General features: G+C 47.1%; 1 protein-coding gene across 3 annotated transcripts; it reads left to right on the top strand.

Annotated features, from left to right (window-relative positions):
- The first annotated feature begins 1,275 nt into the window (after positions 1 to 1,275).
- Positions 1,276 to 19,311, top strand: LOC148892083 (mechanosensitive cation channel TMEM63B-like). Of its 3 annotated transcripts, none has more exons than XM_089005800.1 (24): positions 1,276 to 1,670; positions 2,635 to 2,922; positions 2,977 to 3,056; positions 3,794 to 3,887; positions 4,400 to 4,437; positions 4,507 to 4,649; positions 5,574 to 5,636; positions 8,265 to 8,316; positions 8,573 to 8,681; positions 8,751 to 8,821; positions 8,912 to 8,992; positions 9,065 to 9,188; positions 9,399 to 9,532; positions 9,612 to 9,749; positions 9,830 to 9,983; positions 10,046 to 10,152; positions 11,197 to 11,283; positions 11,355 to 11,420; positions 11,497 to 11,659; positions 13,877 to 13,982; positions 14,651 to 14,818; positions 15,975 to 16,090; positions 16,160 to 16,243; positions 17,519 to 19,311. In XM_089005800.1, exons 2-24 carry the CDS (start codon positions 2,731 to 2,733, stop codon positions 17,690 to 17,692), a joined length of 2,544 nt encoding a protein of 847 aa, XP_088861926.1. In that variant the 5' UTR covers positions 1,276 to 1,670; positions 2,635 to 2,730; the 3' UTR covers positions 17,693 to 19,311. The 3 variants fall into 3 exon arrangements, with proteins under 3 accessions (XP_088861926.1, XP_088861925.1, XP_088861928.1); XM_089005799.1 differs by having other exon boundaries at positions 1,280 to 1,670; positions 17,516 to 19,311; XM_089005802.1 differs by lacking the exon at positions 5,574 to 5,636 and having other exon boundaries at positions 1,284 to 1,670; positions 17,516 to 19,311.
- The last annotated feature ends 4,186 nt before the right edge of the window (positions 19,312 to 23,497 follow it).

The following is a 23,497-nucleotide window of genomic DNA, read 5'->3' as shown; positions in this document are numbered from 1 at the left end:
ATACAGTTAGCTAATTAGCTAGATCGCCATATAGCTAATAGATAGCAAATAGATAGCCAGCTAGCTAGCGAGATACCTAATAGATAGCCAGCTACATAGCTAGCCAAACAGATAGCTAATAGATAGCAAATAGATAGCCATCCATGCAGCTAGCTAGATAGCTAAGATAGCCAGCTAGAGTTAGCTAACTAGCTAGATAGCCATATAGCTAATATATATCCAGCTACATAGCTAGCTAGCTAACTCGCCAGATAGCTAATACAGTACCTCAGCAAACAAACCCAATTGGCTCCCAGAAAGTGCATGCAAGGCGAAAAGTGTGTCCCCCAAACATTGATTTCCCATAGGAAACCACTAAAAATGAAAACAATCCGTTCCCTGGTTCCCACAAAACATCACTCTCCACTAAACTTTAAGTCGACTTGAAGACAAAAGAAATGATTATTTGTGCACACAGACAAAGACACAATTGTGTTTTTTTGCCAACAACCACGAGTGGACTGTCATGGCTGCGACACTTTCCAATCCAGTCAGCCCTTAGAAAGGAAAATAATAATACAGTATAAATAATAATCCATTTCATTTATAAGCACCTTTCAAAACTCTCAAGGTTACTTTACAGTCATAGGATAAGTTTTTCTACGGGTGAGCAGCGGCAGCCACACGCGCAAGCGTTCACTCAACCCGGAAGTCACTAAAATAGATAGAAAGCTAGCTAATAGATAGCTAATAGATAGCAAGCTAGACTGCTAGCTGGCTATATAACTAATAGTCAGCTAGAGAGCTAGCTAGCCAGCCAGCTAGCTGATAGACAGCAAATAGATAGCCAGCTAAGTAGCTAGCTAGCTAGATAGCTATGTAACTAATAGCCAGCTAGAAAGCTAGCTAGCCAGCCAGATAGCTAATAGACAGCAAATGGATAGAAAATAGATCTCAAATAGATAGCAGATAGATAGCCAATAGATAGCCAACAGATAGTCAATAGATAGCCAGCTAGATAGCTAGCTAGCTAGCTAGAACAGTCAAGAAAAGCCGACGAGAATAGATCAATTTTTGTATTTTTTTTATTTAGTCTGATGACAAATGACACAAACCCAAGTAAAAAAACAACAACAACAAATGTCATTTTTTTGGGGGTGAACATAGCCACCTCCGTAGTTAAGAAGGGGTTGCACACTTGTGCAAGCAAATGAGCTGAGTTGTTCCTTTTGATTTGTCTTTCGGGGTTTCAAGGGGGGGGGGAGTGGTTGCCACCGTATTGTTGCTTGTTTCGCGTTTCAAGCGAATCAAATGCTCGACCGGTCACTGTCTCGGCTTTTATTGTGAAGGCGCGCTTCGGCGCCCCCTGTCGGTCGGCGCCTCGCGTGCATCGCCGTTTGTGGTCCGCAGCGGCAGCGGCAGCATCTGAGGCGGCGGCGACGACGATCGAGACCAGACCAGACCAGACGAAGGACGCAGAGCGGCCTCAGTCGCCTCCCAGCCGCGGTTGCCTCGCTTAAGGCGCACCCCGTGACGAGAGGCGACTGCAAGCGAACAGGACCCCGAGCGGCAGGTGCTCGGTCGGCGGCCGGCCGGCGATGGCGTCGGCGCGACGCCGCGGCCACTTGGAGACTCTCGGCGCCGCCGCGTGAGGATTTCAGGCCGCGCGCGACGCCACTTCCGGTCCTCAGGTGAGGCCTGCCACAAAGGCCGCGCGCGTCCTTTGTCTCATCCTCCCGCGGAGCAGCAAGTGCGCGCGTTACCCGAAGGGTGGGGGGCAGGTTACGGATGTGTGTGTGTGTGTGTGTGGGGGGGGGGGGGGGGGTGCTTGCTTATGTAACAGGCCCAGAGGACACCGAGCCGCCGCTTTGCCGCTTCGGCTTCGCTAGTTCGACGTCATGCGGTGACGTCACACGGAGATTAGGCGAGCGAGGGAAGATGGGAGAGGGATATGGGGGGCACATCCGGGGAGAGGGCCTTGCTGGCTTTTCATTGGCCAGCAAGACGACAACTTGATGTGATTGGCCAAAGACATCAAAAGAATAATAATAATAATAATAATACATTTCATTTCTAAGTGCCTATCAAAACTCTCAAGGACACTTTACAGTCACATAATTTTTTTTTGTGCGGTGAGCAGTGGCAGCCATTCGCGCCAGCTAGGTAGCTAGCTAGATAGCAAATAGATAGCAAATAGATAGCCAGCTAGGTAGCTAGCTGGTTAACAAATAGATAGCAAACGGTTATACAGTATAGCTATCAAAGTGGCTAGCTAGCTATCTGTTGGCTATATATTAATTATCTACTATCTGGCTAGCTGGCTTTCTATCTGTATTTTAGTGACATTCAGTGTATTAGCTAACTATCTAGCTAGCTAGCTATATGGCTATCTAGGTGGCTAGATATCTGGCAAGCTATCTGTTGGCTATATATTAGCTATCTACTAGCTGGCTAGCTAGCTTTCGATTTACTTCCGGGTTGAGTGAACGCTGGCGCGTGTGGCTGCCGCTGCTCACCCACAGAAAAACTGATCCTGTGACTGGAAAGTGACTTTGAGAGTTTTGAAAGGCGCTTAGAAATCAAATGTATTATTATTATTATTATTATTACAATAAAATGTCAAAATTGACAGTGGCGCTTTTGTTTGCTTTTCAGAGAGGGATCGGAGGGAGGCGAGCAGGCACACCCCGTCCGGGCCAACGCCGTCTGGTCCAGGCCCGCCCGGCGGGAGGCGAGGATGCGGCGCTGAGGATGCTGCGGCTGCTGATCATTGCCATGGCGACGCTGGGCGTCGGCCAGGCCTGCGGCACCCGCCACAATTGCTCCGGTGACGGCGGCTCCAAGGAGTACTGCTACTCGGCGCGCATCCGCAGCACCGTGCTGCAAGGCCTCCCCTTTGGCGGCGTGCCCACCGTGCTGGCGCTGGACTTCATGTGCTTCCTGGTCAGTTGGCCGCCGCGAAGCCTCCCGACCGCCGGCTGACGTCTCCATCCGCAGGTCCTGCTCTTCGTCTTTTCCATCCTACGGAAGGTGGCGTGGGACTACGGACGCCTGGCGCTGGTTACCGACGCCGACAGGTGAGCGGCGGCGGCAGGCGTTGGCGCCGACTGAGTCCAAACGCGGCAAAGGGGGCAAGGGTGTGCGCGCGTGTGCGTGCGTGCGTGCGTGTGCGTCACAAGTCCATCTCTTCAAATGGTCAAGCAGCCAAACGATATTGGCTATTTATTTGCTATCCATTCGCTAGCTAGCTATTAGCTGACTGTAAGCTGTCTGGCTGGCTAGCTGTTGGCTATCTGGCTATCTATTAGCTATTTATTCACCGTTGCTGGCTATCCATTTACTATCTATTTGCGATCGATTAGCTGTCTAACTAGCTAGCTAGCTAACTTGATGTATTTGAGCTATTCACGGTTGAGTGAACGCTGGCGCAGGTGGCTGCCGCTGCTCACCCACAGAAAAACTGATCGTGTGACTGTAAAGTGACCTTGAGAGTTTTGAAAGGCGCTGATAAATGAAATTTATTATTATTATTATTATTATTGTCATCGGTGGCTAATGGCTAACATGCTAACCCTTCTTCGTGCTTGCCCCCGCCATGAAAACAATTCAGCAGAAGACGAGACAGGGATAACTATGAGCCGGTCAAAAGGTAACGTGGACAAGCGTGTTGGTGTGCGTCGTCCCTGTGGCGTGCTAGCCGCTTAGCCACTTAGCTCAAGGCCCAGAGGGCCCTTGAGGAGGAAGTGATCCGGTGTTAGCGGCCGCTCCGTGTCAGGGTTGGAAGCCACGCGCTGAAAGTGGTCTCTCTCCTCAGCGTGACGTCGGCGGCGGTGCACTCGGACACCCCTGACCGCTACGAGCGCCTGACGTCCGTCTCCAGCTCCGTGGACCTGGAGCAGCGCGATAACGTGAGCGCGCCTGCTTATTATTGTCTCCTTTGCTAGTTAGCATGCTATGCTAGTCTTTGAGCACGCCTGCGTCTTTTATTCCTTTCCTGCCGCTTTGTCTCCTTTGCTAGGTAGCATGCTATGCTAGTCTCGAGTGGTTTTCACTTTAATCCGCTGTCCGTAGGTGATGCTGATGCTAATGCTAATCCATTTAAACAGTGAGCGGGTCAGAGGTCAGCCAAAGGGGTCCCGGGAGGCTCCGCCCACTCGGACAACGTACGCGACCTGGTGTTTGTCTGTTGAGCCGCTTTGCTAATTGGGGGACCCGATTCCTCTCTTATTTGGCTTGTTGTTTTTTCCTTTTCCCCGACTGGTGACATCCCTGCTCCTTTGCATCCCCCATTTGAACGCTTTGCTTTGCGCAGTTGTGTTTTTTTGTCCTAGCTTCCCTGCTAGTTTTCCTTCGTCCCACGCGGGGACGGTCTCGCTTGTTGACTTTGCTGCGACCTTTTCTCCTTTTTCGGGGTCGACAGGGCTTCTGCTCGTGGCTGACGGCCATCTTCCGAATCAAGTGAGTTGTCGGCGGGCAAAGCCCCCCAACCCCCCACTGATCTCAGACTGACCTCTGCGCTGGCGACAGGGACGAAGAGATCCGGGAGAAGTGCGGCGAGGACGCGGTGCACTACCTGTCCTTCCAGCGTCACATCATCGGCCTGCTGGTGGTGGTGGGCGTGCTCTCCGTGGGCATCGTGCTGCCCGTCAACTTCTCGGGCGACCTGCTGGGTGGGTGAGACCCGCCGCCCCGATCGCGACCCCCGCCGATGGCGACTCGCCTAGACCTGGAAGTCAAGCCGGAGGGGAAAATACACCCGCGGCTCGCAGCTATTTTTTCCCAGCAAAAAGCACAAGTGACAAGCAGGAAGTGAACTGCTGCGTGTGTATTGGATTACATTGACCTTTAACAATAATAACAAAAATAATACATTTCATTTATAGGCGCCTTTCAAAACTCTCAAGGTCACTTGACCGTCACAGGATAAGTTTTTCTTTGGGTGAGCAGCGGCAGCCACACGCGCCAGCGTTCACTCAACCCGGAAGTAACTCCAATAGATAGAACGCTAGCTAGCTAATAGATAGCTAACAGATAGCTAGCTAGGACTTCACTCAACCCGGAAGTAACTCAAATAGATAGAAAGCTAGCTCGCTAATAGATAGCTAATGGAGAAAAGGATGTGTGAATTGTGTTGGTATGTTCCTTTTCTGCTCGGCAATTTGAAGCACTTGGCTATTTTCCAATTTTAATTATATTTATGCCATAAAATGATCTTCATTTATTCCCATCGGCCCTCATCTTGTAATCGATGAAAAGGTTTCTTCAGCTTTGACGGTGTCGGACATTTTGCTCCTCATCCGAAAAGCTTCGTCAGCGTACTATTTTTTTTTGCTGACAAAACCTTTTCATCGATGGACCACAGACGGGCGGAATGATTTCAGTCACAAATATTAATGTCACTTTTTTTTCGTCTCGCCGCCGTGGACATTTCACAGCAGCAAAGTGATGAAAGGAAAGGAAGAAGTAGAAAAACAAAATACAGGGGCTGCTGGAAAGGCAGCCACTATCGCGGTGCCATCTTTAAGTCGAAAGAACAACCAAAAATCTCTGTATCTGTGTGTGTGTGTGTGTGTGTGTGTGTTTGTGTGGATTAGTGCGAATTATCAGCAAAGAATTGCTCCTCACGCAAGGAGCAGGCGGCCCCCCGTCCAAAGAAGGTAAAGGAGCACTCGCTGACTTGTGACGTGTGGCTTGTAGGGTCGCCGGTCCAGCCATGCGCTGGCCGGGGTAGTTGCTTGGATTGTAGTCCAAGTAGTCCAGGTAGTTTAGGTAGTCCATGTAGTCCAGGCAGTCCAGGTAGTTTAAGTAGTCCATGTAGTCCAAGTAGTCCTGGTAGTCCAGGTAGTTTAGGTAGTCCAAGTAGTCCAGGTAGTTTAGGTAGTCCAGGTAGTCCTGGTAGTCCAGGTAGTCCAGGTTGTCCTGGTAGTCCAGGTAGTTTAGGTAGTCCAAGTAGTCCAGGTAGTTTAGGTAGTCCAGGTAGTCCTGGTAGTCCAGGTAGTCCAGGTAGTTTAAGTAGTCCATGTAGTCCAAGTAGTCCAGGTAGTCCAGGTTGTCCTGGTAGTCCAGGTAGTTTAGGTAGTCCAGGCAGTCCAGGTAGTTTAAGTAGTCCATGTAGTCCAAGTAGTCCAGGTAGTCCAGGTTGTCCTGGTAGTCCAGGGAGTTTAGGTAGTCAGGTAGTCCTGGCAGTCCATGTAGTGCTGGTAGACCAGGTAGTTTAAGTAGTCCAGGTAGTCCATGGAGTCCAGGTTGTCCTGGTAGTTTAGGTTGTCCATGTAGTCCAGGTAGTCCAGGCCAAAAGGTTTTTCTTTCCCGTCCCGCAAATCCTTTGAAAGGGATCGAGTGTCACACGTGCCGCTATTGTCGTTGTTGTCATTGAGCGCAAAGATCCGGCGCCTCAGGTGGGGCAAGGTGGGGTCCCCCTCCCCAATAGCGGCCCACCAGACTCTCGTTCTATGCCGTCCTCTCATTCTTTGCCCCCCATCAGCTGCTCCTTCAAAATGACCCTTTTCCATCTCTGAAGTTCTTGGTGTTCTCTTTCCTCCGGCTGCTGTCTCCTCTTGACCCGTTGAGTCTTTTCAGACAATACATGTCATTTCGGAATGTAAAGTGAGGTAGTGTCGTATATAAAGTGAGGTACAGTGGGACCTTGGCTTACGAACTTAATTGGTTCCCAGACAGAGTGTGTAAGGCAAAAAGTGTGTATCCCAAGAATTCATTTCCCATGGGTGTCACGGTTTGCAAGGTGGTGATGGCGGGTGCGGATCCCAAAAAGGAGGCAGGAGGGAGCAGGAGGTTGTTTGACAAATTGTATTAAAATAAAGTCAGCAGGAACAAAAAGTAAAACATCAAAATCATCTGAATGGAAAAAATACAAAGTAGCAAAAGAAGACCAAAAGTAAAAGTCCGCCAAGGTTAAACAAACACATACACAATGCATGCAGCAAACAAGCAGCAAACAAACAATGAACCGGCACCGGATGGTCGTGCCGGGTGTCCTTTTAAGTGTCAATGATTAAACGACCAACACCTGCGAGGCTGCAGGCAGGGCTGACGTCGCTACCCGCTGGTCGCCAATCTGATCGGGACGACCAGCACCTGTGCAGGTGTAGGCGGGGCCGACAGCGCCCCCCGTTGGTCGCCAACCAGATCATTACAATAGGAAACCATTAAAATGAGAATAATCCGTTCCCAGGTCCCCATAAAACATAATTTTCTACTTTCTAATTTTCTAAGCCTTAAACTACACAAAATATACCTTATTTTATGTATAATAAATGTGCTATAGTATTATGATTAAAGAAATAAACTGTACTGTACAATAAAGTCATTTTATTTACCTTTGTGATGGTGGTTAATGGCTTAAAGGAATGGAGTGTCCGGTTTCCTCAGCATTAAACACTTGATGAGGAACATAGGCTTTGTTCACCATCTTGAGGAATGATCCCTTGTAGGTGCTTTCTCTGCGATAATTTTATCTAGTTCTTCATCGATTGTGATCTGTTTAGCTGGGTTGATAGCTTTTTGCATCAAGTGTACAGATGACTTGTGCGGCTTATTTGTGGAGCCTGATTGATGGGATATTTTAACCTTCCAGTCTACACTCTGCTTTTGAACTATCAAAGTTGAAATGGGTCCAAATTTTCTATCAATTTTCTCACTATTTCACTTTTGTTTGTTTTCTGTCATCTCCCTTTCGTGTGTGTGTTTTCTCACTCTCTGTCTGCCTGTCTCTTTAATGTTTAACCCCCCCCCCCACTGCTTGACCAATCACGTGGCTTTAACCGAAGACGCCATTTTGTTTTTTGGAGAACACCCTCACTCGCTCTCTGTCTGTAACCCCATGCCCCCCTGCTGCATTCTTGACCAATCACGTGGCTTTAACTGAAGACTGTGGGCGGGAAATAGAAGACAAAAACAACAACCATTTTCTTGTTAGAACTTATTGTGGCAGCTCCGTGTGTATCCCGAATAATAGTTCGTATGCCAAGGTAAAATATTCATTAATGTAACGTTCGCAAACCGAAAATTTCGTAAGCCAAGAGGTTGGTAAACCGAGGTTTCACTGTAGTGACATTGTAAAGTGAGGTAGTGTCGTATGTAAAGTGTGGTAGTGCCGCATGTAGTGTACTCAGAGTTCGGTGAGTGTTGCAGTGGGAAAGGGCAGGTGGGGCAGGGCTGGGAGGGAGTTGAGTCTCCTCACTGCCTTGTTTTGTCCGAGCGCAAATCTCGGCAAACCAACCAAGTTTTGGTTTCATGTTTTCACACGTCTTTGGTGTGCTTTTCAGAAAACAACGCCTACAGCTTCGGCCGCACCACCATCGCCAACCTCAAGTCTGGGTGAGTTTGGCTTGATTTAACGGCGTGCCGATGACGCGGGCCTTGATCCAGAGCTTCCCCGTTCACGGATCAGACGCTACGTTAGCATAGCAACGTAATGTCAAACATACCAAAAGTGTGAAAGTGATTTCCCCTCACTTCGAGAGACCGCCATGACACCAGGATTTGGTCCGCGCAAACGCTTGGAGAGACCCAGAGGACATGGGCTAGCTAGGTAGCGCGCGGTGTGTAACGCTAAAAAAATGTTTGCCCTCAGGACCAACTTGTTGTGGCTGCACACCACCTTCGCCTTCATGTACCTGTTGCTGACCGTCTACAGTATGAGACGACACACGTCCAAGATGCACTACAAGGAAGACGACCTGGTAAGGATAGCGCCAGACCTGGCCAGCGCCAGACCAGCGCCAGGCCAATTGCCCGTTTGTGCCTTGCAGGTGAAGCGCACTTTATTCATCAACGGCATCTCCAAGTATGCCGAAGAGAGTCAGATCAAGCAACACTTTGAGTATGCGCACTGGACTTTGTTTCGCGCCCAAGCTTTTTTTTGCCTTTGAACATGCTAGCTGTGGACCCCCAAAACCCGATCCCCTCTCAGGCAGGCGTATGAGAACTGCGTGGTCCTGGAAGCTCGGATCTGCTACAACGTGGCCAAGCTGATGTCCTTGAATGCCGAGAGGTGAGCGGGGCCGTCCGGTTGTCCGTCCGCCGGTCTCCAAGAGTCTCCAAGCGTCTAGGCCGTCGCCCACAGGAAGAAGACGGAGCGCAGCAAAAAGTTCTTCACCGACCTGATGGCCAAGGAGCACGTTCCCACCATGATCAACCCCAGGCCCTGCGGACATCTCTGCTGCTGCGCCATCGCCGGCTGCGAGGAGGTAGACCAGGACCGGACTTAGATGACACCAGGACGAGGTGTGGCCGGCAGTGATTCGGCACCCGAGTGAGGCCGCTTAACCGGGCCCACCGGAAGTCCCTGACACCTGACTTCTTCGACCGACCGCCGGACGACACCTGACCACAGCCAGCCGAGACTTTGTGGACCGTAGGGCATCCGGTCGATTGTGGATTGTGTGTTTTGCCGGCAGGAGGAGGCGGTCAGCTTCTACACCAAGAGGGAGGCCAAGCTGAAGGAGGAGTACCGCAGGGAGAAGGACAAGGTCCACACCAAACCTCTGGGCATGGCCTTTGTCACCTTTCAGAACGAGGCCATGACCGCCATGTAAGACCCGCCCGAGTCTGGGATGGCCTGGGACGGCGGCCCCCTTGCGCGTGCTGACCCGTGATCCCGTCCGTCTTAGAATCCTGAAAGACTTCAACGCGTGTCAGGTCCAAGGGTGCCGCTGCCGACAGGAACCGCGATCCTCGCAATTCGGCGAAGCGCTTCACGTGCACAACTGGAACGTCTCGTACGCGCCCGACCCTCAGAACGTGCGCTGGTGGGTCCCATTCCCGGTCCCAGTGCCAGTCCCGCTCCCGTTTCCGGTGGTTGACGCCTTGTTGCGCGTGGGTCCAACAGGGAGCACCTGTCGCTGGGCGGCGTCTCCTGGTGGATCCGCTGCCTGATCATCAACTGCATCCTGTTCCTGCTGCTCTTCTTCCTCACCACGCCCGCCATCATCATCTCCACCATGGACAAGTTCAACGTCACCAAGCCGGTGGAGTACCTCAACGTGAGAGGAAGCGCAGTAACCCTGAGCGGGCGCGCAGCTTTTGACCACTTGTGCCTCCGCAGAACCCCATCGTGACCCAGTTCTTCCCCACGCTCCTCCTGTGGGCCTTCTCCGCCCTGCTGCCGACCATCGTCTACTACTCGGCATTCTTTGAGGCGCACTGGACCAGGTACTGGGGCAACGCAGTACCTCCAAACCCAATTGGGTCTTTCCTCTCAAAATGGCCACTCTGGCTATCTAGCTGGCTACCTATTAGCTGGATAGCTGCCTATCTAGCTAGCTATCTATTTGCTATCTATTAGCTATCTGGCTGACTGGCTGGCTATCAAGCTGGCTACCTATTAGCTATCTATTAGCTGGCTATCTAGCTATCTAGCTATTTGCTATCTATTAGCTATCTAGCTGACTGGCTGGCTATCTAGCTGGCTCCCTATTAGCTATCTATTAGCTGGCTATCCAGCTAGCTATTTGCTATCTATTAGCTATCTAGCTGACTGCCTGGCTATCTAGCTGGCTACCTATTAGCTATCTATTAGCTGGATATCTAGCTAGCTATTTGCTATCAGCTATCTAGCTGACTGGCTGGCTATATAGCTGGCTACCTGTTAGCTATCTATTAGCTTGCTAGCTGGCTATAAAACGACTTTATTATAAAGTACCGTTTAATCTTCATTTTATTTATCTATTTTGAGATGTGCACTGTGAGGGCGATGTGCTAATCAGTCATCACTAGACTTTTACTGAGCGAGTTGCTTGTTCTGTAGCCACAAAGGGGCATAAGTCTTCTTGTGCCGGTCTCAAGCCCGGATAAATACAGAGGGTTGTGTCAGGAAGGGCATCCGACGTAAAAGCTTGGCCAAAACAAACATGCGTATCATACCTCTGAAAATGGAGGTTACTGATTCGCTGTGGCAAACCCCTTGAAGGGAAAAGCCCAAAGGAAAAAAGAAGAAGATTAGCTAGCTAGCTGGCTTTTTATCTATTTGCGTTATTCCGGGTTGAGTGAACGCTGGCGCGTGTGGCCACCGCTGCTCACCCACAGAAAAACTTTTCCTGTGACTGTAAAGTGACCTTGAGATTTTTGAAACAAATCAAATGAATTATTATTATTGTTATACTTGAGGCCATGATGCCACGACTCATCTCAGCGCAGAGTCGAGACCTCGAGTTCCCAGACTAATACTTGTTTGTGTGTGTGTTGGTGGCTGTGCAGGTCTGGAGAAAACCGTACCACCATGCACAAATGCTACACGTTCCTGATCTTTATGGTTCTTCTGCTGCCCTCGCTGGGCCTGAGCAGGTAACGTTTTTCCAGGTCCGATGGTCCAGATCTCCACCAAGGCTTTTTGACTCTACAATTGTGTGTTTCAGCTTGGATGTTTTCTTCCGTTGGCTCTTTGACAAAAAGTTCTTGGCCGACGGCACGGTGCGCTTTGAGTGAGTGTCCACTTCCCCCCGTCGTACTTTGGTCTGGACATGGAAGAAGACCGCCCGGGTGCGTGTTGTCCCTCAGGTGCGTGTTCCTGCCCGACAACGGCGCCTTCTTCGTCAACTACGTGATCGCTTCGGCCTTCATCGGGAACGCCATGGACCTGCTTCGGATCCCCGGCCTCCTCATGTACATGATTCGACTCTGCCTGGCGCCGTCCGCCGCCGACAGACGCAACGTCAAGAGGGTGAGGGCGCGGCAGACCGTCCCGACCGGGACCGGCACGGCCCGGGTCCGTGTCATCGTTTGCTAGGCGGGTCCTGAGCATATTTGGCAAATAGAGTAGAGAGGGGCACGGGGACTGAGACCAAACCAGGCCCTGATGACCGGGCCCGGAAGGCCAGCAGCTGGCCTTGCGGGACTGGGTTTATTTGACCGGGCCTGGAAATCTATACAGTGATACCTCAGTTTACGAACGCTTTAGCTAACAAACTTTTTGCCTTACGAACGTTTAATTCGCGAGAATATAATCTTGGCAAAACTGTGAAATTTGGACTCGTTTCTGTCATGTCCGCTCGAGGAGTGGTGACAGGACTCGAGGGGCGAAGAAAAGTAGTACGGGGTGGATCCGAAATACACGGTGGAGACAGTAAATTCAAGACGGGTTTTTACTGAGACACACAAAGCAAACAGGAAATCAGGCAACTGAGAAGAAAAGCGTAACAGACCTGCGAACTGCTTGGTGACAGGGAACTACGGAGAATACACCGGCGCGGACCGAGCGGGAATGGGTGACTTTTATAGCCAGAAGGCACAATTAAGGGAATGAGAAACACGTGAGTGAGTCCGGAGAGCAGGTAGGGGAGGGGCCGGCTCCTGGCGCAGAGAAGGATGTGACAGTTTCAACTTTATTGATAGTTCAAAGGCAGTGTAGACTGCAAGGTTAAAATATCCCATCAATCAAGCTCCACAAATAACCCGCACAAGTCATCTGTACAATTTGAACAGAAAAGACAAGCAAGGGAACCAGCCATTAATGAGGTTTCTAGTGTGTCTGTCTGCATCTGTTGCTGTTGCAATATCACAACTTCCAAGATGTACAACCTATAGCTCCTTGAGACACTTGATGCAAAAAGCTATCAACCCAGCTAAACAGAACACACTGGATGAGGAACTAGGTACAATTATCGCAGAGAAAGCAACTTCACTCGGATATCGTCAAGAGGCAACCTGGAAGTTCGTCATCCATAGATGATTTCAAGGCTAGCCACGGATGGTTCGAGAACTTTAAGCGTCGTACAGGGATTCATAGTGTCATTCGTCATGCTAAGGAAGCCAGTTTTGACGATAAAGCTGCCAAAGCTTACAAGGAATCATTCCTCAAGATGGTGGAAGAAGAAGGCTACGTTCCTCATCAAGTGTTTAATGCTGATGAAACCGGCCACTCCATTCCATCAAGCCATCAATGACCATCACAAAGGTCAATAAAATCACTTTATTATACATGACCAGATACAGGCCTGCCCTAGAAAAAAAACCGTTACATTATTTCATCATAATAATATTTAATAATAATAATAATTAACAATAATAATACATTTCATTTTAAGCACCTTTCAAAGCTCTCAGGGACACTTTACAGTCACAGACAAGCATAGGTGCTATAATAAATAAAATACAATTAAAAATAGAATACAATAAATAAAATACAGTTATAAATTTAGTGGATTTAAATACTTTGGGGATTATGAGCGTTGTCATCAAATGGTGAGTATAGTTTTGCTTTTTTTAATGTTGCTGTGCCGATGACCATTTTGTGTTTGGGAGCCTTTTACTGAGCGAGTTGCTTGTTGTGTAGCCACAAAGGGACATAAGTCTTCTTGTGCCGGTCCCAAGCCCGCATAAATACAGAGGGTTGTGTCAGGAAGGGCATCCGAAGTAAAAGCTTGGCCAAAACAAACATGCGGATCCCTTAATGGGAAAAGCCGAAAACAAAAAAAGAAGAAGACAGTTGATTTCTTTCATTATACCATAGCACATTTATTATACATAAAATAATGTATATTTTGCGTAGTTTTAAGGCTTATTTAGTAGGAAATTATGTTTTATGTGGACCTGGTAACGGATTATTCTCATTTTAATGGTTTCCTATGGGAAATTAATTTTTGGGATACACCTTTCGCGAAACACACTGTCTGGGAACCAATTAAGTTCGTAAGCCAAGGTATCACTGTATCCAGGTCTGTTCCAGGTCCAAAAAAAACGAGATGGAGCAAAACGGGTGCTGTCACCGGGTCGAAAAGACCAGGTGCAGAAGGCCAGATCTGAGCAGGTCTGGATAACCAGATCCCGAACAGGTCCGGCGGTCCGTATTCAGACCGAATCGAAGCAACCCCCGCGTCCACCGGCCCGGCCGGATGTTGTCCCGCGTTTGTTGGACTGACGTGATTTCCTGCGCCGTCAGCATCAAGCCTACGAGTTCCAGTTCGGGGCGGCGTATGCCTGGATTATGAACGTCTTCACCGTGGTCATGGCCTACAGCATCACCTGCCCCATCATTGTACCCTTTGGTGAGTGAGTGCTCCCAAAAGGCTCCTCAGCTTAAGAGCTAGCGAATAGATAGCTAATAGCTAGTGAATAGATAGTGAATTGCTAGCGAATAGATAGCTAACAGCTATAGAATAGATAGCTAATAGCTAGTGAATAGATAGCTAACAGTTCGTGAATAGATACCCAATAGCTAGCGAATAGATAGCTAACACCGAGCGAATAGATAACTAACAGCTAGTGAATAGATAGCTAACAGCTAGCGAATAGATAGCTCACAGCTAACGAATAGATAGCTAACAGCCATAGAATAGATAGCTAATAGCTAGTGAATAGATAGCTAACAGCTAGTGAATAGATAGCCAATAGCTAGCGAATAGATAGCTAACAGCTAGTGAATAGATAGCTAACAGCTAGCAAATATATAGCTAACAGTAGCTAACAGCTAACGAATAGATGGCTAATAGCTAGCGACTAGATGGCTAACAGGTAGCGAATGGTTAGCTAATAGCTATAGCTAAAAATAGGTAATAGCTATAGCTCATAGATAGCTAATAGATACAGTAGCTAGCTAAATAGCTACATAGCCAGCTAGATAACAAGATAGCCAGCTAATAGATTTTTCAAGACTTCTTGAGTGTGGCGCGCCGTGACGGCCGGGCTAACGCCGCCTGGTCTGCCCTGGCCTCAGGTCTGATGTACATGCTCCTGAAGCACCTGGTGGACCGCTACAACATGTACTATGCGTACCTGCCGTCCAAGCTGGACAAGAAGATCCATTCCGGTGCTGTTACTCAGGTGGTGGCGGCGCCCATCCTTTGCCTCTTCTGGCTGCTCTTCTTCTCCACCATGCGGACAGGTAAGCTCCTCCCCTCGCCCCACGACGCTTTTTTTCACTTTGTCTCACTTCTCTCAAAATCGCAAAGAGACACCAAACAGTTCTGGTTGGGCTTAGAGTGTAGTGATGGGAATTCCGGCTCTTTTCAGAGAGCCGGTTCTTTTGGCTGGACTAACTAAAAAGATCTGGCTCTTTTGGCTTGGCTCACTAATAAGATATGGCTCTTTTGGCTTGGCTCACTAATAAGATCTGGCTCTTTTGGCTCCCAAATGGCTCCTTGTTATTTTTTTTTTTTGTTGCTTAAATTAATTAACTACCAAAAACAGGTAAAATTATGTGAAAAAGGAATTACTCGTGTAAAAAATACACAATATCAAATATTTTTATTTATATGGGAACTGCGGCTGTTTGCAGACAACCGGTTCTTTTGGCTCGGGTCACTCAAAAGATCCAGCCCTTTTGGCTCCCAAATGGCTCCTCATGTTTTTTTTGTTGCTTAAATTAATTAACTACCAAAAATCATGTAAAATTATGTGAAAAACGAATTACTCATGTAAAAAAAATACACAAAATCAAATATTTTTATATTAGCTAATAGCTAGCTAATATGTAGGCAATGGCTAGCGAATAGATCGCTAACAGCTAGCAAATAGATAGCTAATAGCTTGCGAATAGATAGCTAACACCTAGTGAATATATAGCTAACTGCTAGCGAATAGATAGCCAACAGCTAGCGTATAGATAACCAACAGCTAGTGAATAGATAGCCAATAGCTAGCAAATGGATAGCTAACAGCTAGTGAATAGATAGCTAATATCTAGCGAATAGATCGCTAATAGCTAGCGAATAGATAGCTAATAGCTATAGCTAATAGATACAGTAGCCAGCTAAATAACAAGATAGCCAGCTAATAGATTTTCAAGACATCTTGAAAATCTGTCATCTTGTCGGTCAATTTGTTGCAGCGTTTTTAGTATCCAATTCAAAGCTAATATTTTTTATTATTAGCATCTGAGATGCTAATAATTGCTATTAAGGCTAGACTGCGGTTCTATGAAATGAACGATCTTTGTGGTAAAGCCGGCGGTACAATGACGATAATGAAGGTGACAAATGTCAGCCAGGAAGCCATTTTTGTTTTGTGAGGGGCACGAGCTAATGCTATGTAGCGCGCAGGTTTGGAGACGCCCACCTCGGTCTTCACCTTGGTGGTCCTGGTGGTGACCATTGTGGTGTGCCTGTCCCACGTCTGTTTCGGACACTTCAAGTACCTCAGCGCTCACAACTACAAGGTATGGCCGTCCACGCCCGTCCACGCCCGCCTTGGCGAGCACCGCTAACGAGACCTCGTCGGGCGGCAGATCGACACCAAGGACTCGGACGCCCAAGTGGTGGAGAACGGACGAACGGTTCGCAGCTCCGCCTCCCCGCCGTCCAAATCTCAGGTGAGCGGTCGCCGGCAACAAACGCTATCTTGTCAATTCATTCTTGCTTTGTGACTTTTGCATTTTAGTCTTAATAATAATAATAATAATAATGCATTTCATTTGTAAGTGCCTTTCAAAACTCTCAAGGTCACTTTACAGTCACAGGATCCGTTTTTCTGTAGGTGAGCAGTGGCAGCCACACGCGACAGCGTTCACTCAACCCGGAATAATTCAAAAAGATAGAAAGCTAACTAGCTACCTAAGCCAAAGCCAAAGTCAGCTTTATTGTCAAATATGCTAAATATGCATGACATACAGCACAGATGAAATTACTGTCCTCTCGGACCCAGCATGCAAGGCACTTATAAATGAATACTAGCTAGCTAGCTAATGGATAGCTAGCTAACTAGATAGCTGATATGTTACCTGACTCAAATAGCTAGCTAGCTATCTAGCTATATTGCTAATTGCTAGCTCTCTTGATAGCTAATACATAGCTTGCTAGCTAGATAGCTAATATGTTACCTGGCTCAAATAGCTAGCTAGCTACCTATATTGCTAATTGCTAGCTCTCTAGATAGCTAATAGATAGCTTGCTAGCTAGGTAGCTAATATGTTACCTAACTCAAATAGCTAGATAGCTATATTGCTAATAGCTAGCTCTCTAGATAGCTAATAAATAGCTTGCTAGCTAGATAGCTAATATGTTTCCTGACCCGTCCAGTTGCAAATAGCTGAAGAGTGGCTAACGTGCCCAGATTGCCATGGTAATCACTGTATTGATCGCAATCGAGCTTCGGACAGGCTGAAAAAATGCCATTGGGCCAAACAGAATAATAATAATAATAACACAAACACGGATCTCGTGGGTGAGTGTGGGTAATAATAATAATAATAATAATAATAATGATAATAATAATAATAATCCATTTCATTTCCAAGCGCCTTTCAAAACTCTCAAGGTCACTTTACAGTCACAGGCTAAGTTTTTCTGTGGGTGAGCAGCGACAGCCACACGCGCCAGCGTTCACTCAACCCGGAAGTAACTCAAAAAGATAGAAAGCTAGCTAATAGATAGCTAGACAGCTAATAAATATCTAGCTAGATAGCTAATATGTTTTTCTGTGGGTGACGTCTTGATTGACCCGACCCCGGTGACCCGCGTCATCGGCGGCAACGCACATTTCGGCGTCGTAAGCATGACCCCGCCCCCCACTTTGAGATTGGAAACGAGCGCGGCGGACGTACCGGGTTAGCCACGTGGCTAACGCACTTGGTGTCCCCTCGCAGCAGATGTACATCGCCCAGGTGCTCCAGGACCCCAACTCGGACGAGCCGGGCGGCGCGGGTGAGGAGGACCGGGCGTCGTCTCAGGACGACGACATGCTGAACGGCGGCGATAGCATCAACGAGGCGGATTTCCACTCGGGGGAGGACAGTCTGATCGCAAACGAGGTCCGCCAGTAATTGGGCTCGGAGCTCCACGGAGGGGGCGGAGACCGTCGGCGATCCTCGCCACCACGCGATGCTAGGGAGCGAGCTAACTGGCTAACCGGCTCGCTCTCTAGCTGGCTAGCTGGCTCCTCCCCTTCCCAGCCTGAAGACTTGACCCTGAACGTGGTGGTCCTGAAAGGAATGTGCGATTGTTTGGACTCGGCGGGATTGCTCGCGACCAAAAGACGTCCCAGTTGCACTTTGAACTTGACTTTGAAGGCCTCGCGACTGAACTCTTCCGCTGTCTTTGTTGTTGTTTTCATGTAGACTAGCGGGTGCTTCAAGGTAACGTTAGCGTGCAGCGTGCTCACGCCACTCAGCGACAACATTTTGGATTGTCCCTTTTGAGTTTTTTTCACCTCTTTATCTGCCGGCTTGCGTTTTTGTGTGCGTCGGAGGCCTCGCCCGTTAGCCTGGCTCAGTACAGTGATAACCTCGGCTTACAAACTTTTCGGTTTACGAACGTTAAATGTATGAAAATTTAACCTTGGAATCCAAACTATTTTTCCGGATACACGCGGAGCTGGCACAATGAGTGATTGGCGTCATTGGCGAATGAGCCCATTTCCCGAACAAGAAAATGGGAGCCAACTTGTTTTTGGCCTCTATTCCCCGCCCCCAGTGTTCGGTTAAAGCCACGTGATTGGTCAAGAACGCAGCAGTGAGGGGAGGTGGTTTAAACATTAAAGAGACAGGCAGACAGAGAGAGTGAGAAAATGGATAGAAAAGAGTAAGATTTGGACTTGTTTCATCTTTGATAGTTCAAAGGCAGAGTGTAGACTGCAAGGTTAAAATATCCCATCAATCGGGCTCCACAAATAAGCCGCACAAGTCATCTGTACACTTGATGCAAAAAGCTATTAACCCAGCTAAACAGATCACAATTGATGAACTAGATAAAATTATCACAGAGAAAGCACTTACAAGGGATGATTCCTCAAGATGGTGAAAGAAGGCTAAGTTCCTCATCAAGTGTTTAATGCTGAGGAAACCGGACATTGCATTCCATCAAGCCATTAACAACCATCACAAAGGTAAATAAAATGACTTTATTGTACAGTACAGTTTATTTCTTTAATCATAATACTATAGCACATTTATTATACATAAAATAAGGTATATTTTGTGTAGTTTGATGGCTTTTTTAGTAGAAAATTATGTTTTATGGGCACCGGGGAATGGATTATTCTCATGTTAATGGTTTCCTATGGGAAATTAGTGTTTTGAATACACACTTTTCACCTTACTCTTTCTGGGAACCAGTTAAGTTTGTAAGCCAAGGTATCACTGTACTGAGAATAGGTTAGTGCCGGAGTTGTTTGGCGACACCGGCGGCTAGCAAATGTGTTTGCAAGAGTGGTGAGCCAAGAGAAAAGCAAAGCTTCTGGAAACATTTTGAATTCTTGAGCTGAATACAAGTAAAAAAAAAAAATTTTTTTTTAAATCTGGCATTTGGTGCTATGCTGAGCTCGGCTAACGGCGCTTTCTTTTGGACGGCTGTTCACTCGCGGCCATTATTTATTTATTTATTTATTTATTTGTATTTATGTTTGTCTTTCATTTTGGGAAAAAAAAAACAAAACTGTCTTGAAGTGAAAGTATTTTTTTCAGCTAGCGAGCTAGCGATGAAAAAGTTTCTTCAGCCGTCATCTGTACTTCTTTGAAGGTGTCGTACGTTTCGCTTCTTATCCAAGACGCTTCGTCAGCGAACTAAAATTTGTTGGTAGTTTGTTGGCCCTATATATATATATATATATATCCCTACTGTCCAGGTGTGGCGGTGCCAGACTCTGCTATGATAGGTCCCTGCTCTCTGTACCAGAGTAAATGGGGCAATCAGGCCAGTCGTAGACCCCATAATCAGTCAGGACAATAGAAGTAATCAGTGTAGCTCCCTCCAACCTGAGAGCAGGGACCAGGGATATATATATATATATATATATATATATGGCCACATACAGATGGCCAGATCTACCAGCAAATTTTAGTTTGCTGACGAAGCCTCTTGGATAAGAAGCGAAACGTCCGACACCTTGAAAGAAGTCCAGATGACGGCTGAAGATACCTTTTCATCCATGGACCACTCCTGTCCCACTGAGAGCTTACACAGACGTAAGCTAGCAAGCTAGTTCATCGTTCTTATGTTAACAAAACGAACAAAAAAAGTGTCTTTTTGCGTCGTTTGAAAAGTCAACAAGAAGAACCCGATGCGGCCCAGCCCGTTCCCGCTAGCGGAGGTTGCCGCGGCAACCGGAACAAAAACTGACACCACTGTTTGAGGGAGATTGACGGCCGTGTCTCAGGCGCCTTGTTTGCCGGCAAAAATGTTTACGTTGCCTTTTGTTTTTGTTTTGTTTTTGTGTGCGCGCAGCCAAGCTATGAAAGCTGTGGCGAGCAAAAGCCGCAAGATCCCAGCCAGTTTGTGGGAGCTGCGGTTTTTGCGGCTCCACGCCGGAGACGTTGGCTGCCGCCCGCTACGTGCTACGTGCTACGTGCTACGTGCTCTTTCCTTTCACCTTGCCCCACCTCTGACATCCCAAAGCGTTTTTCTCATTGGCCCGACAAAATGGCCGCACTTTGTTTCCTGCTTCGCAATCAAGGTTTCGCCGCCTTTATTTACTGGATGGATGGAGGTTTTTTTGGGGGGGTTAGGGGAGGGCGAAGGGAAATCAGGGAAAGGGAAGGGCTGCCGTCTTCAAATGGGCCCTCAAATCTGTGTCAATCAAAAGCCCTTTGGAACGTCCGCAACCGGACGTCTTGACCTGCTCGCCCTCACATTGGCTTTGAGCATTTCATTCTTTCTTTTCACGTGTATGCTACTTATTGATGTCAATTGGTCAATAAAAGGTCAGAGTGGACCTCCGGTGATTGACAGCAGTCGCTTTGTCCACCCGGGCGGTCCCATCTGTCACTTTCTCTCTTTCCCATTTCCCAATTGATCAACTCGTCTGTGGTATTCCGGCATTTTGGAGGGAGAAAAACACACACACACACACACACACACACACATTTCATATTTGTTTTTTTTAAGTGGGAATGACAGACCATGTTTAAAAACAACTGCAAGTCATACAAAAGAAACTGAGGTTAGAATATCACAAGCTAATATTAGCAATAACATTTTAAAATTGTAAATATTAGGAACGGAATTAAATATGGACCTTAATGGGCAACGTTATAACCCAACAATTGGCATGTTCGTTGTGAGAGAGATCACCAAAAAAGTTGCTCATAGATAATGTAACAATTTAATAAACACACTAACAATTTGATCTAATAGAGAATTCTGGGTCTCAGCTCTCAGCTAATATTCATGTGCCCTCGAATCAGTATGAGAGACAAAAGACGAAGACTTTGACTGAGCAGCCCAGATTTAAAGGTGTACCACATGCATATTCAAATGTGGCCCACACAAGGAAATCAAGTTCCAATTTGGACCTGTCATGATCTGGTTGACGACCAACGGGGGGCGCTGTCGGCCCCGCTTGCACCTGCACAGGTGCTGGTCGTCCAGATCAGATTGGCGACCAATGGGTAGCGACGTCAGCCCTGCCTGCAGCCTCGCAGGTGCTGGTCGTTTTAATCACTGACACTTAAAAGGACTCCCGGCACGACCATCCGGTGTCGGTTCATTGTTTGCTGCATGTTTGTTGCATGCATTGTGTATGCTGTGCATGTGTTTGTTTAACCTTGGCGGACTTTTACTTTTGGTCTTCTTTTGATACTTTGTATTTTTTCTGTTCTTTACATTTTGTTCCTGCTGACCTTTATTTTAATACATTTTGTCAAACAACCTCCTGCTCCCTCCTGCCTGCTTCTTGGGATCCGCACCCGCCATCACCACCTTGCAAATCGTGACAGGACCTTCCTGGGATCTGGTTTCACGTCTCTGCTCCCAAAGTAGTTCCCCGACCTCCAGACGGGGTGGAAGGTAGATCAATAGTTGCATCCTGCCAAGTCAGTGTTTGGTCACTTCCTTTCATCTGCGTTGTCCAGCGTTTTGCCATGTTGTCATTTCACACTTCCTTTGTGTCTGCCAACCGGCTCCCCTTCTATCTCCTGGCACCTGAAACAGATGTCTCCAACCAAACACTACATCTTTGTTCTGTTATCTATCTATTACCAGCAAAGCAATATTTAATATGGCTAAATAAATGTATCTAATTACTTCAAAACCAAATACTAAAAGATTATAAAAAGAGATTAAAAAAGAGCCAGTGCCATATTGAACAAGACCTCCATATGAAGTCCATTAGGAAACAGTATTAAGTGCTATTTTTCATTTTGGAATGCAAAACGGATTTGAAGTACATTTGCAATTTAATAATAATAATGTAATGCCCCTCGACGTGATTAAGGATGCGCACAGTCGCTGGCACAGCTGGTCAGGCTTTTATTGAGCAAACGTAGCAGTTAGCGTTCAAACTGGAGATGTTGGTGGTCCAGCCCCCAAACATGCAAAAAAAACATGCAAATCACTAAGCGGCTTTCAAAACTCTCATGGACACTTTACAGTCACGGGATAAGAACAAAATTAGAAGAAAAAAAATATAAGCAGCGACAGCCATTCGCGCCAGCGTTCACTCTACCCGGAAGTAACACATTTAAAGGACAACCGATGTCACTTTTTTGTTTTTTAACTGACACCAGAAAAACGTTTTATAGCATCTAAAATACCCAGAACACGCAGTATGATATTTTTAGTCAAATGCAAAACACCAATAAAAATGACTTCAAGTGTCCAAAAAGTCCCACCCCCAGTTCGTGACGTCACGCCAAGACGTCTTGCATTGCTGGAGAATCAAAACAATGGCTTCAGCTTCGGAGAATATGCTTTCTTGTTACACATCCAGTGATGAATATGATTCAAATAGTTCTGAAGAGGAAAGCATACATGTTTGCAATCCATTAAAGAATTTATTTGTGCCATTTTGAGGCAAAATTGGGGGGACATCGCTCACCCAAAAAAGAGGCACAAAATGGCGACCTCCGGTGGCCACCTCCGTTTCCACAGGCTGATAAATTCTTTATATGGTGCTTGGACGCCCTCTTCTGGCCTTCTGGTGGCTTTTGGGTTCAACACGAGGTCCCCAGACCAAACAAGTACAGCAAAATACATTGACGTGATGGAAGGACTGCTACAATGTGTCTTTTTTTTTCGGTCAGTGGGCGTTCCTTTAGTGATGTCACGTACGGATTTGTCACCAACTCAAAAACAAGACTTCCTGAATATTCAGCGCGAGTCTTAAAACGTAAAATATAGCTATATGCGGTGGAATCTTTGTAAAATACGCTCAGTAGAAGTCATTTGAAGCCATTTTACAAATTATGGACACAAGTTGTCTGGAGACGTCGGTTGTCCTTTAAGGCTTGAAAGTGAAGAAAAGACGATTCGAATGGCGAAATTTTGATTCGTGATTTTTTCTGCAACAATCATCGAAAGAATAATCGATATTGTTTTTTTTTTTTTAAACAGTCATTATATAAAAAAACAGTATTTTTTTCCATTCAGGTCAACCGTCTTACGCGGAAAGGCGCTATAGAGGGCAAAAGGAAAGAAGGAGTGATGTGTCGTTCGCCAACGAGCCGGTTCTTACAACCGCATCTCTGAAGTGAAACAAGAGAGCCAGTTCGTAACTGGGAGCTGCCTTTTTTGTCCTCTATTCCCCGCCCCCAGTCTTCGGTTAAATTCGCATGTGATTGGTCGATATGCGTAGTAGAGGAGGGAGTGGAGAATTACAGACACACGCAGCACACACAGCAGCACTGAGGAGGGGG

This window comes from Hippocampus bargibanti, linkage group LG10 (assembly GCF_051943395.1).
Source record: "Hippocampus bargibanti isolate YZ-2025 linkage group LG10, ASM5194339v1, whole genome shotgun sequence".
NCBI classification, from domain to species: Eukaryota; Metazoa; Chordata; class Actinopteri; order Syngnathiformes; family Syngnathidae; genus Hippocampus; species Hippocampus bargibanti.
Note: the sequence above shows the minus strand (reverse complement) of the source record. Positions and strands in the feature narration are given on the sequence as shown.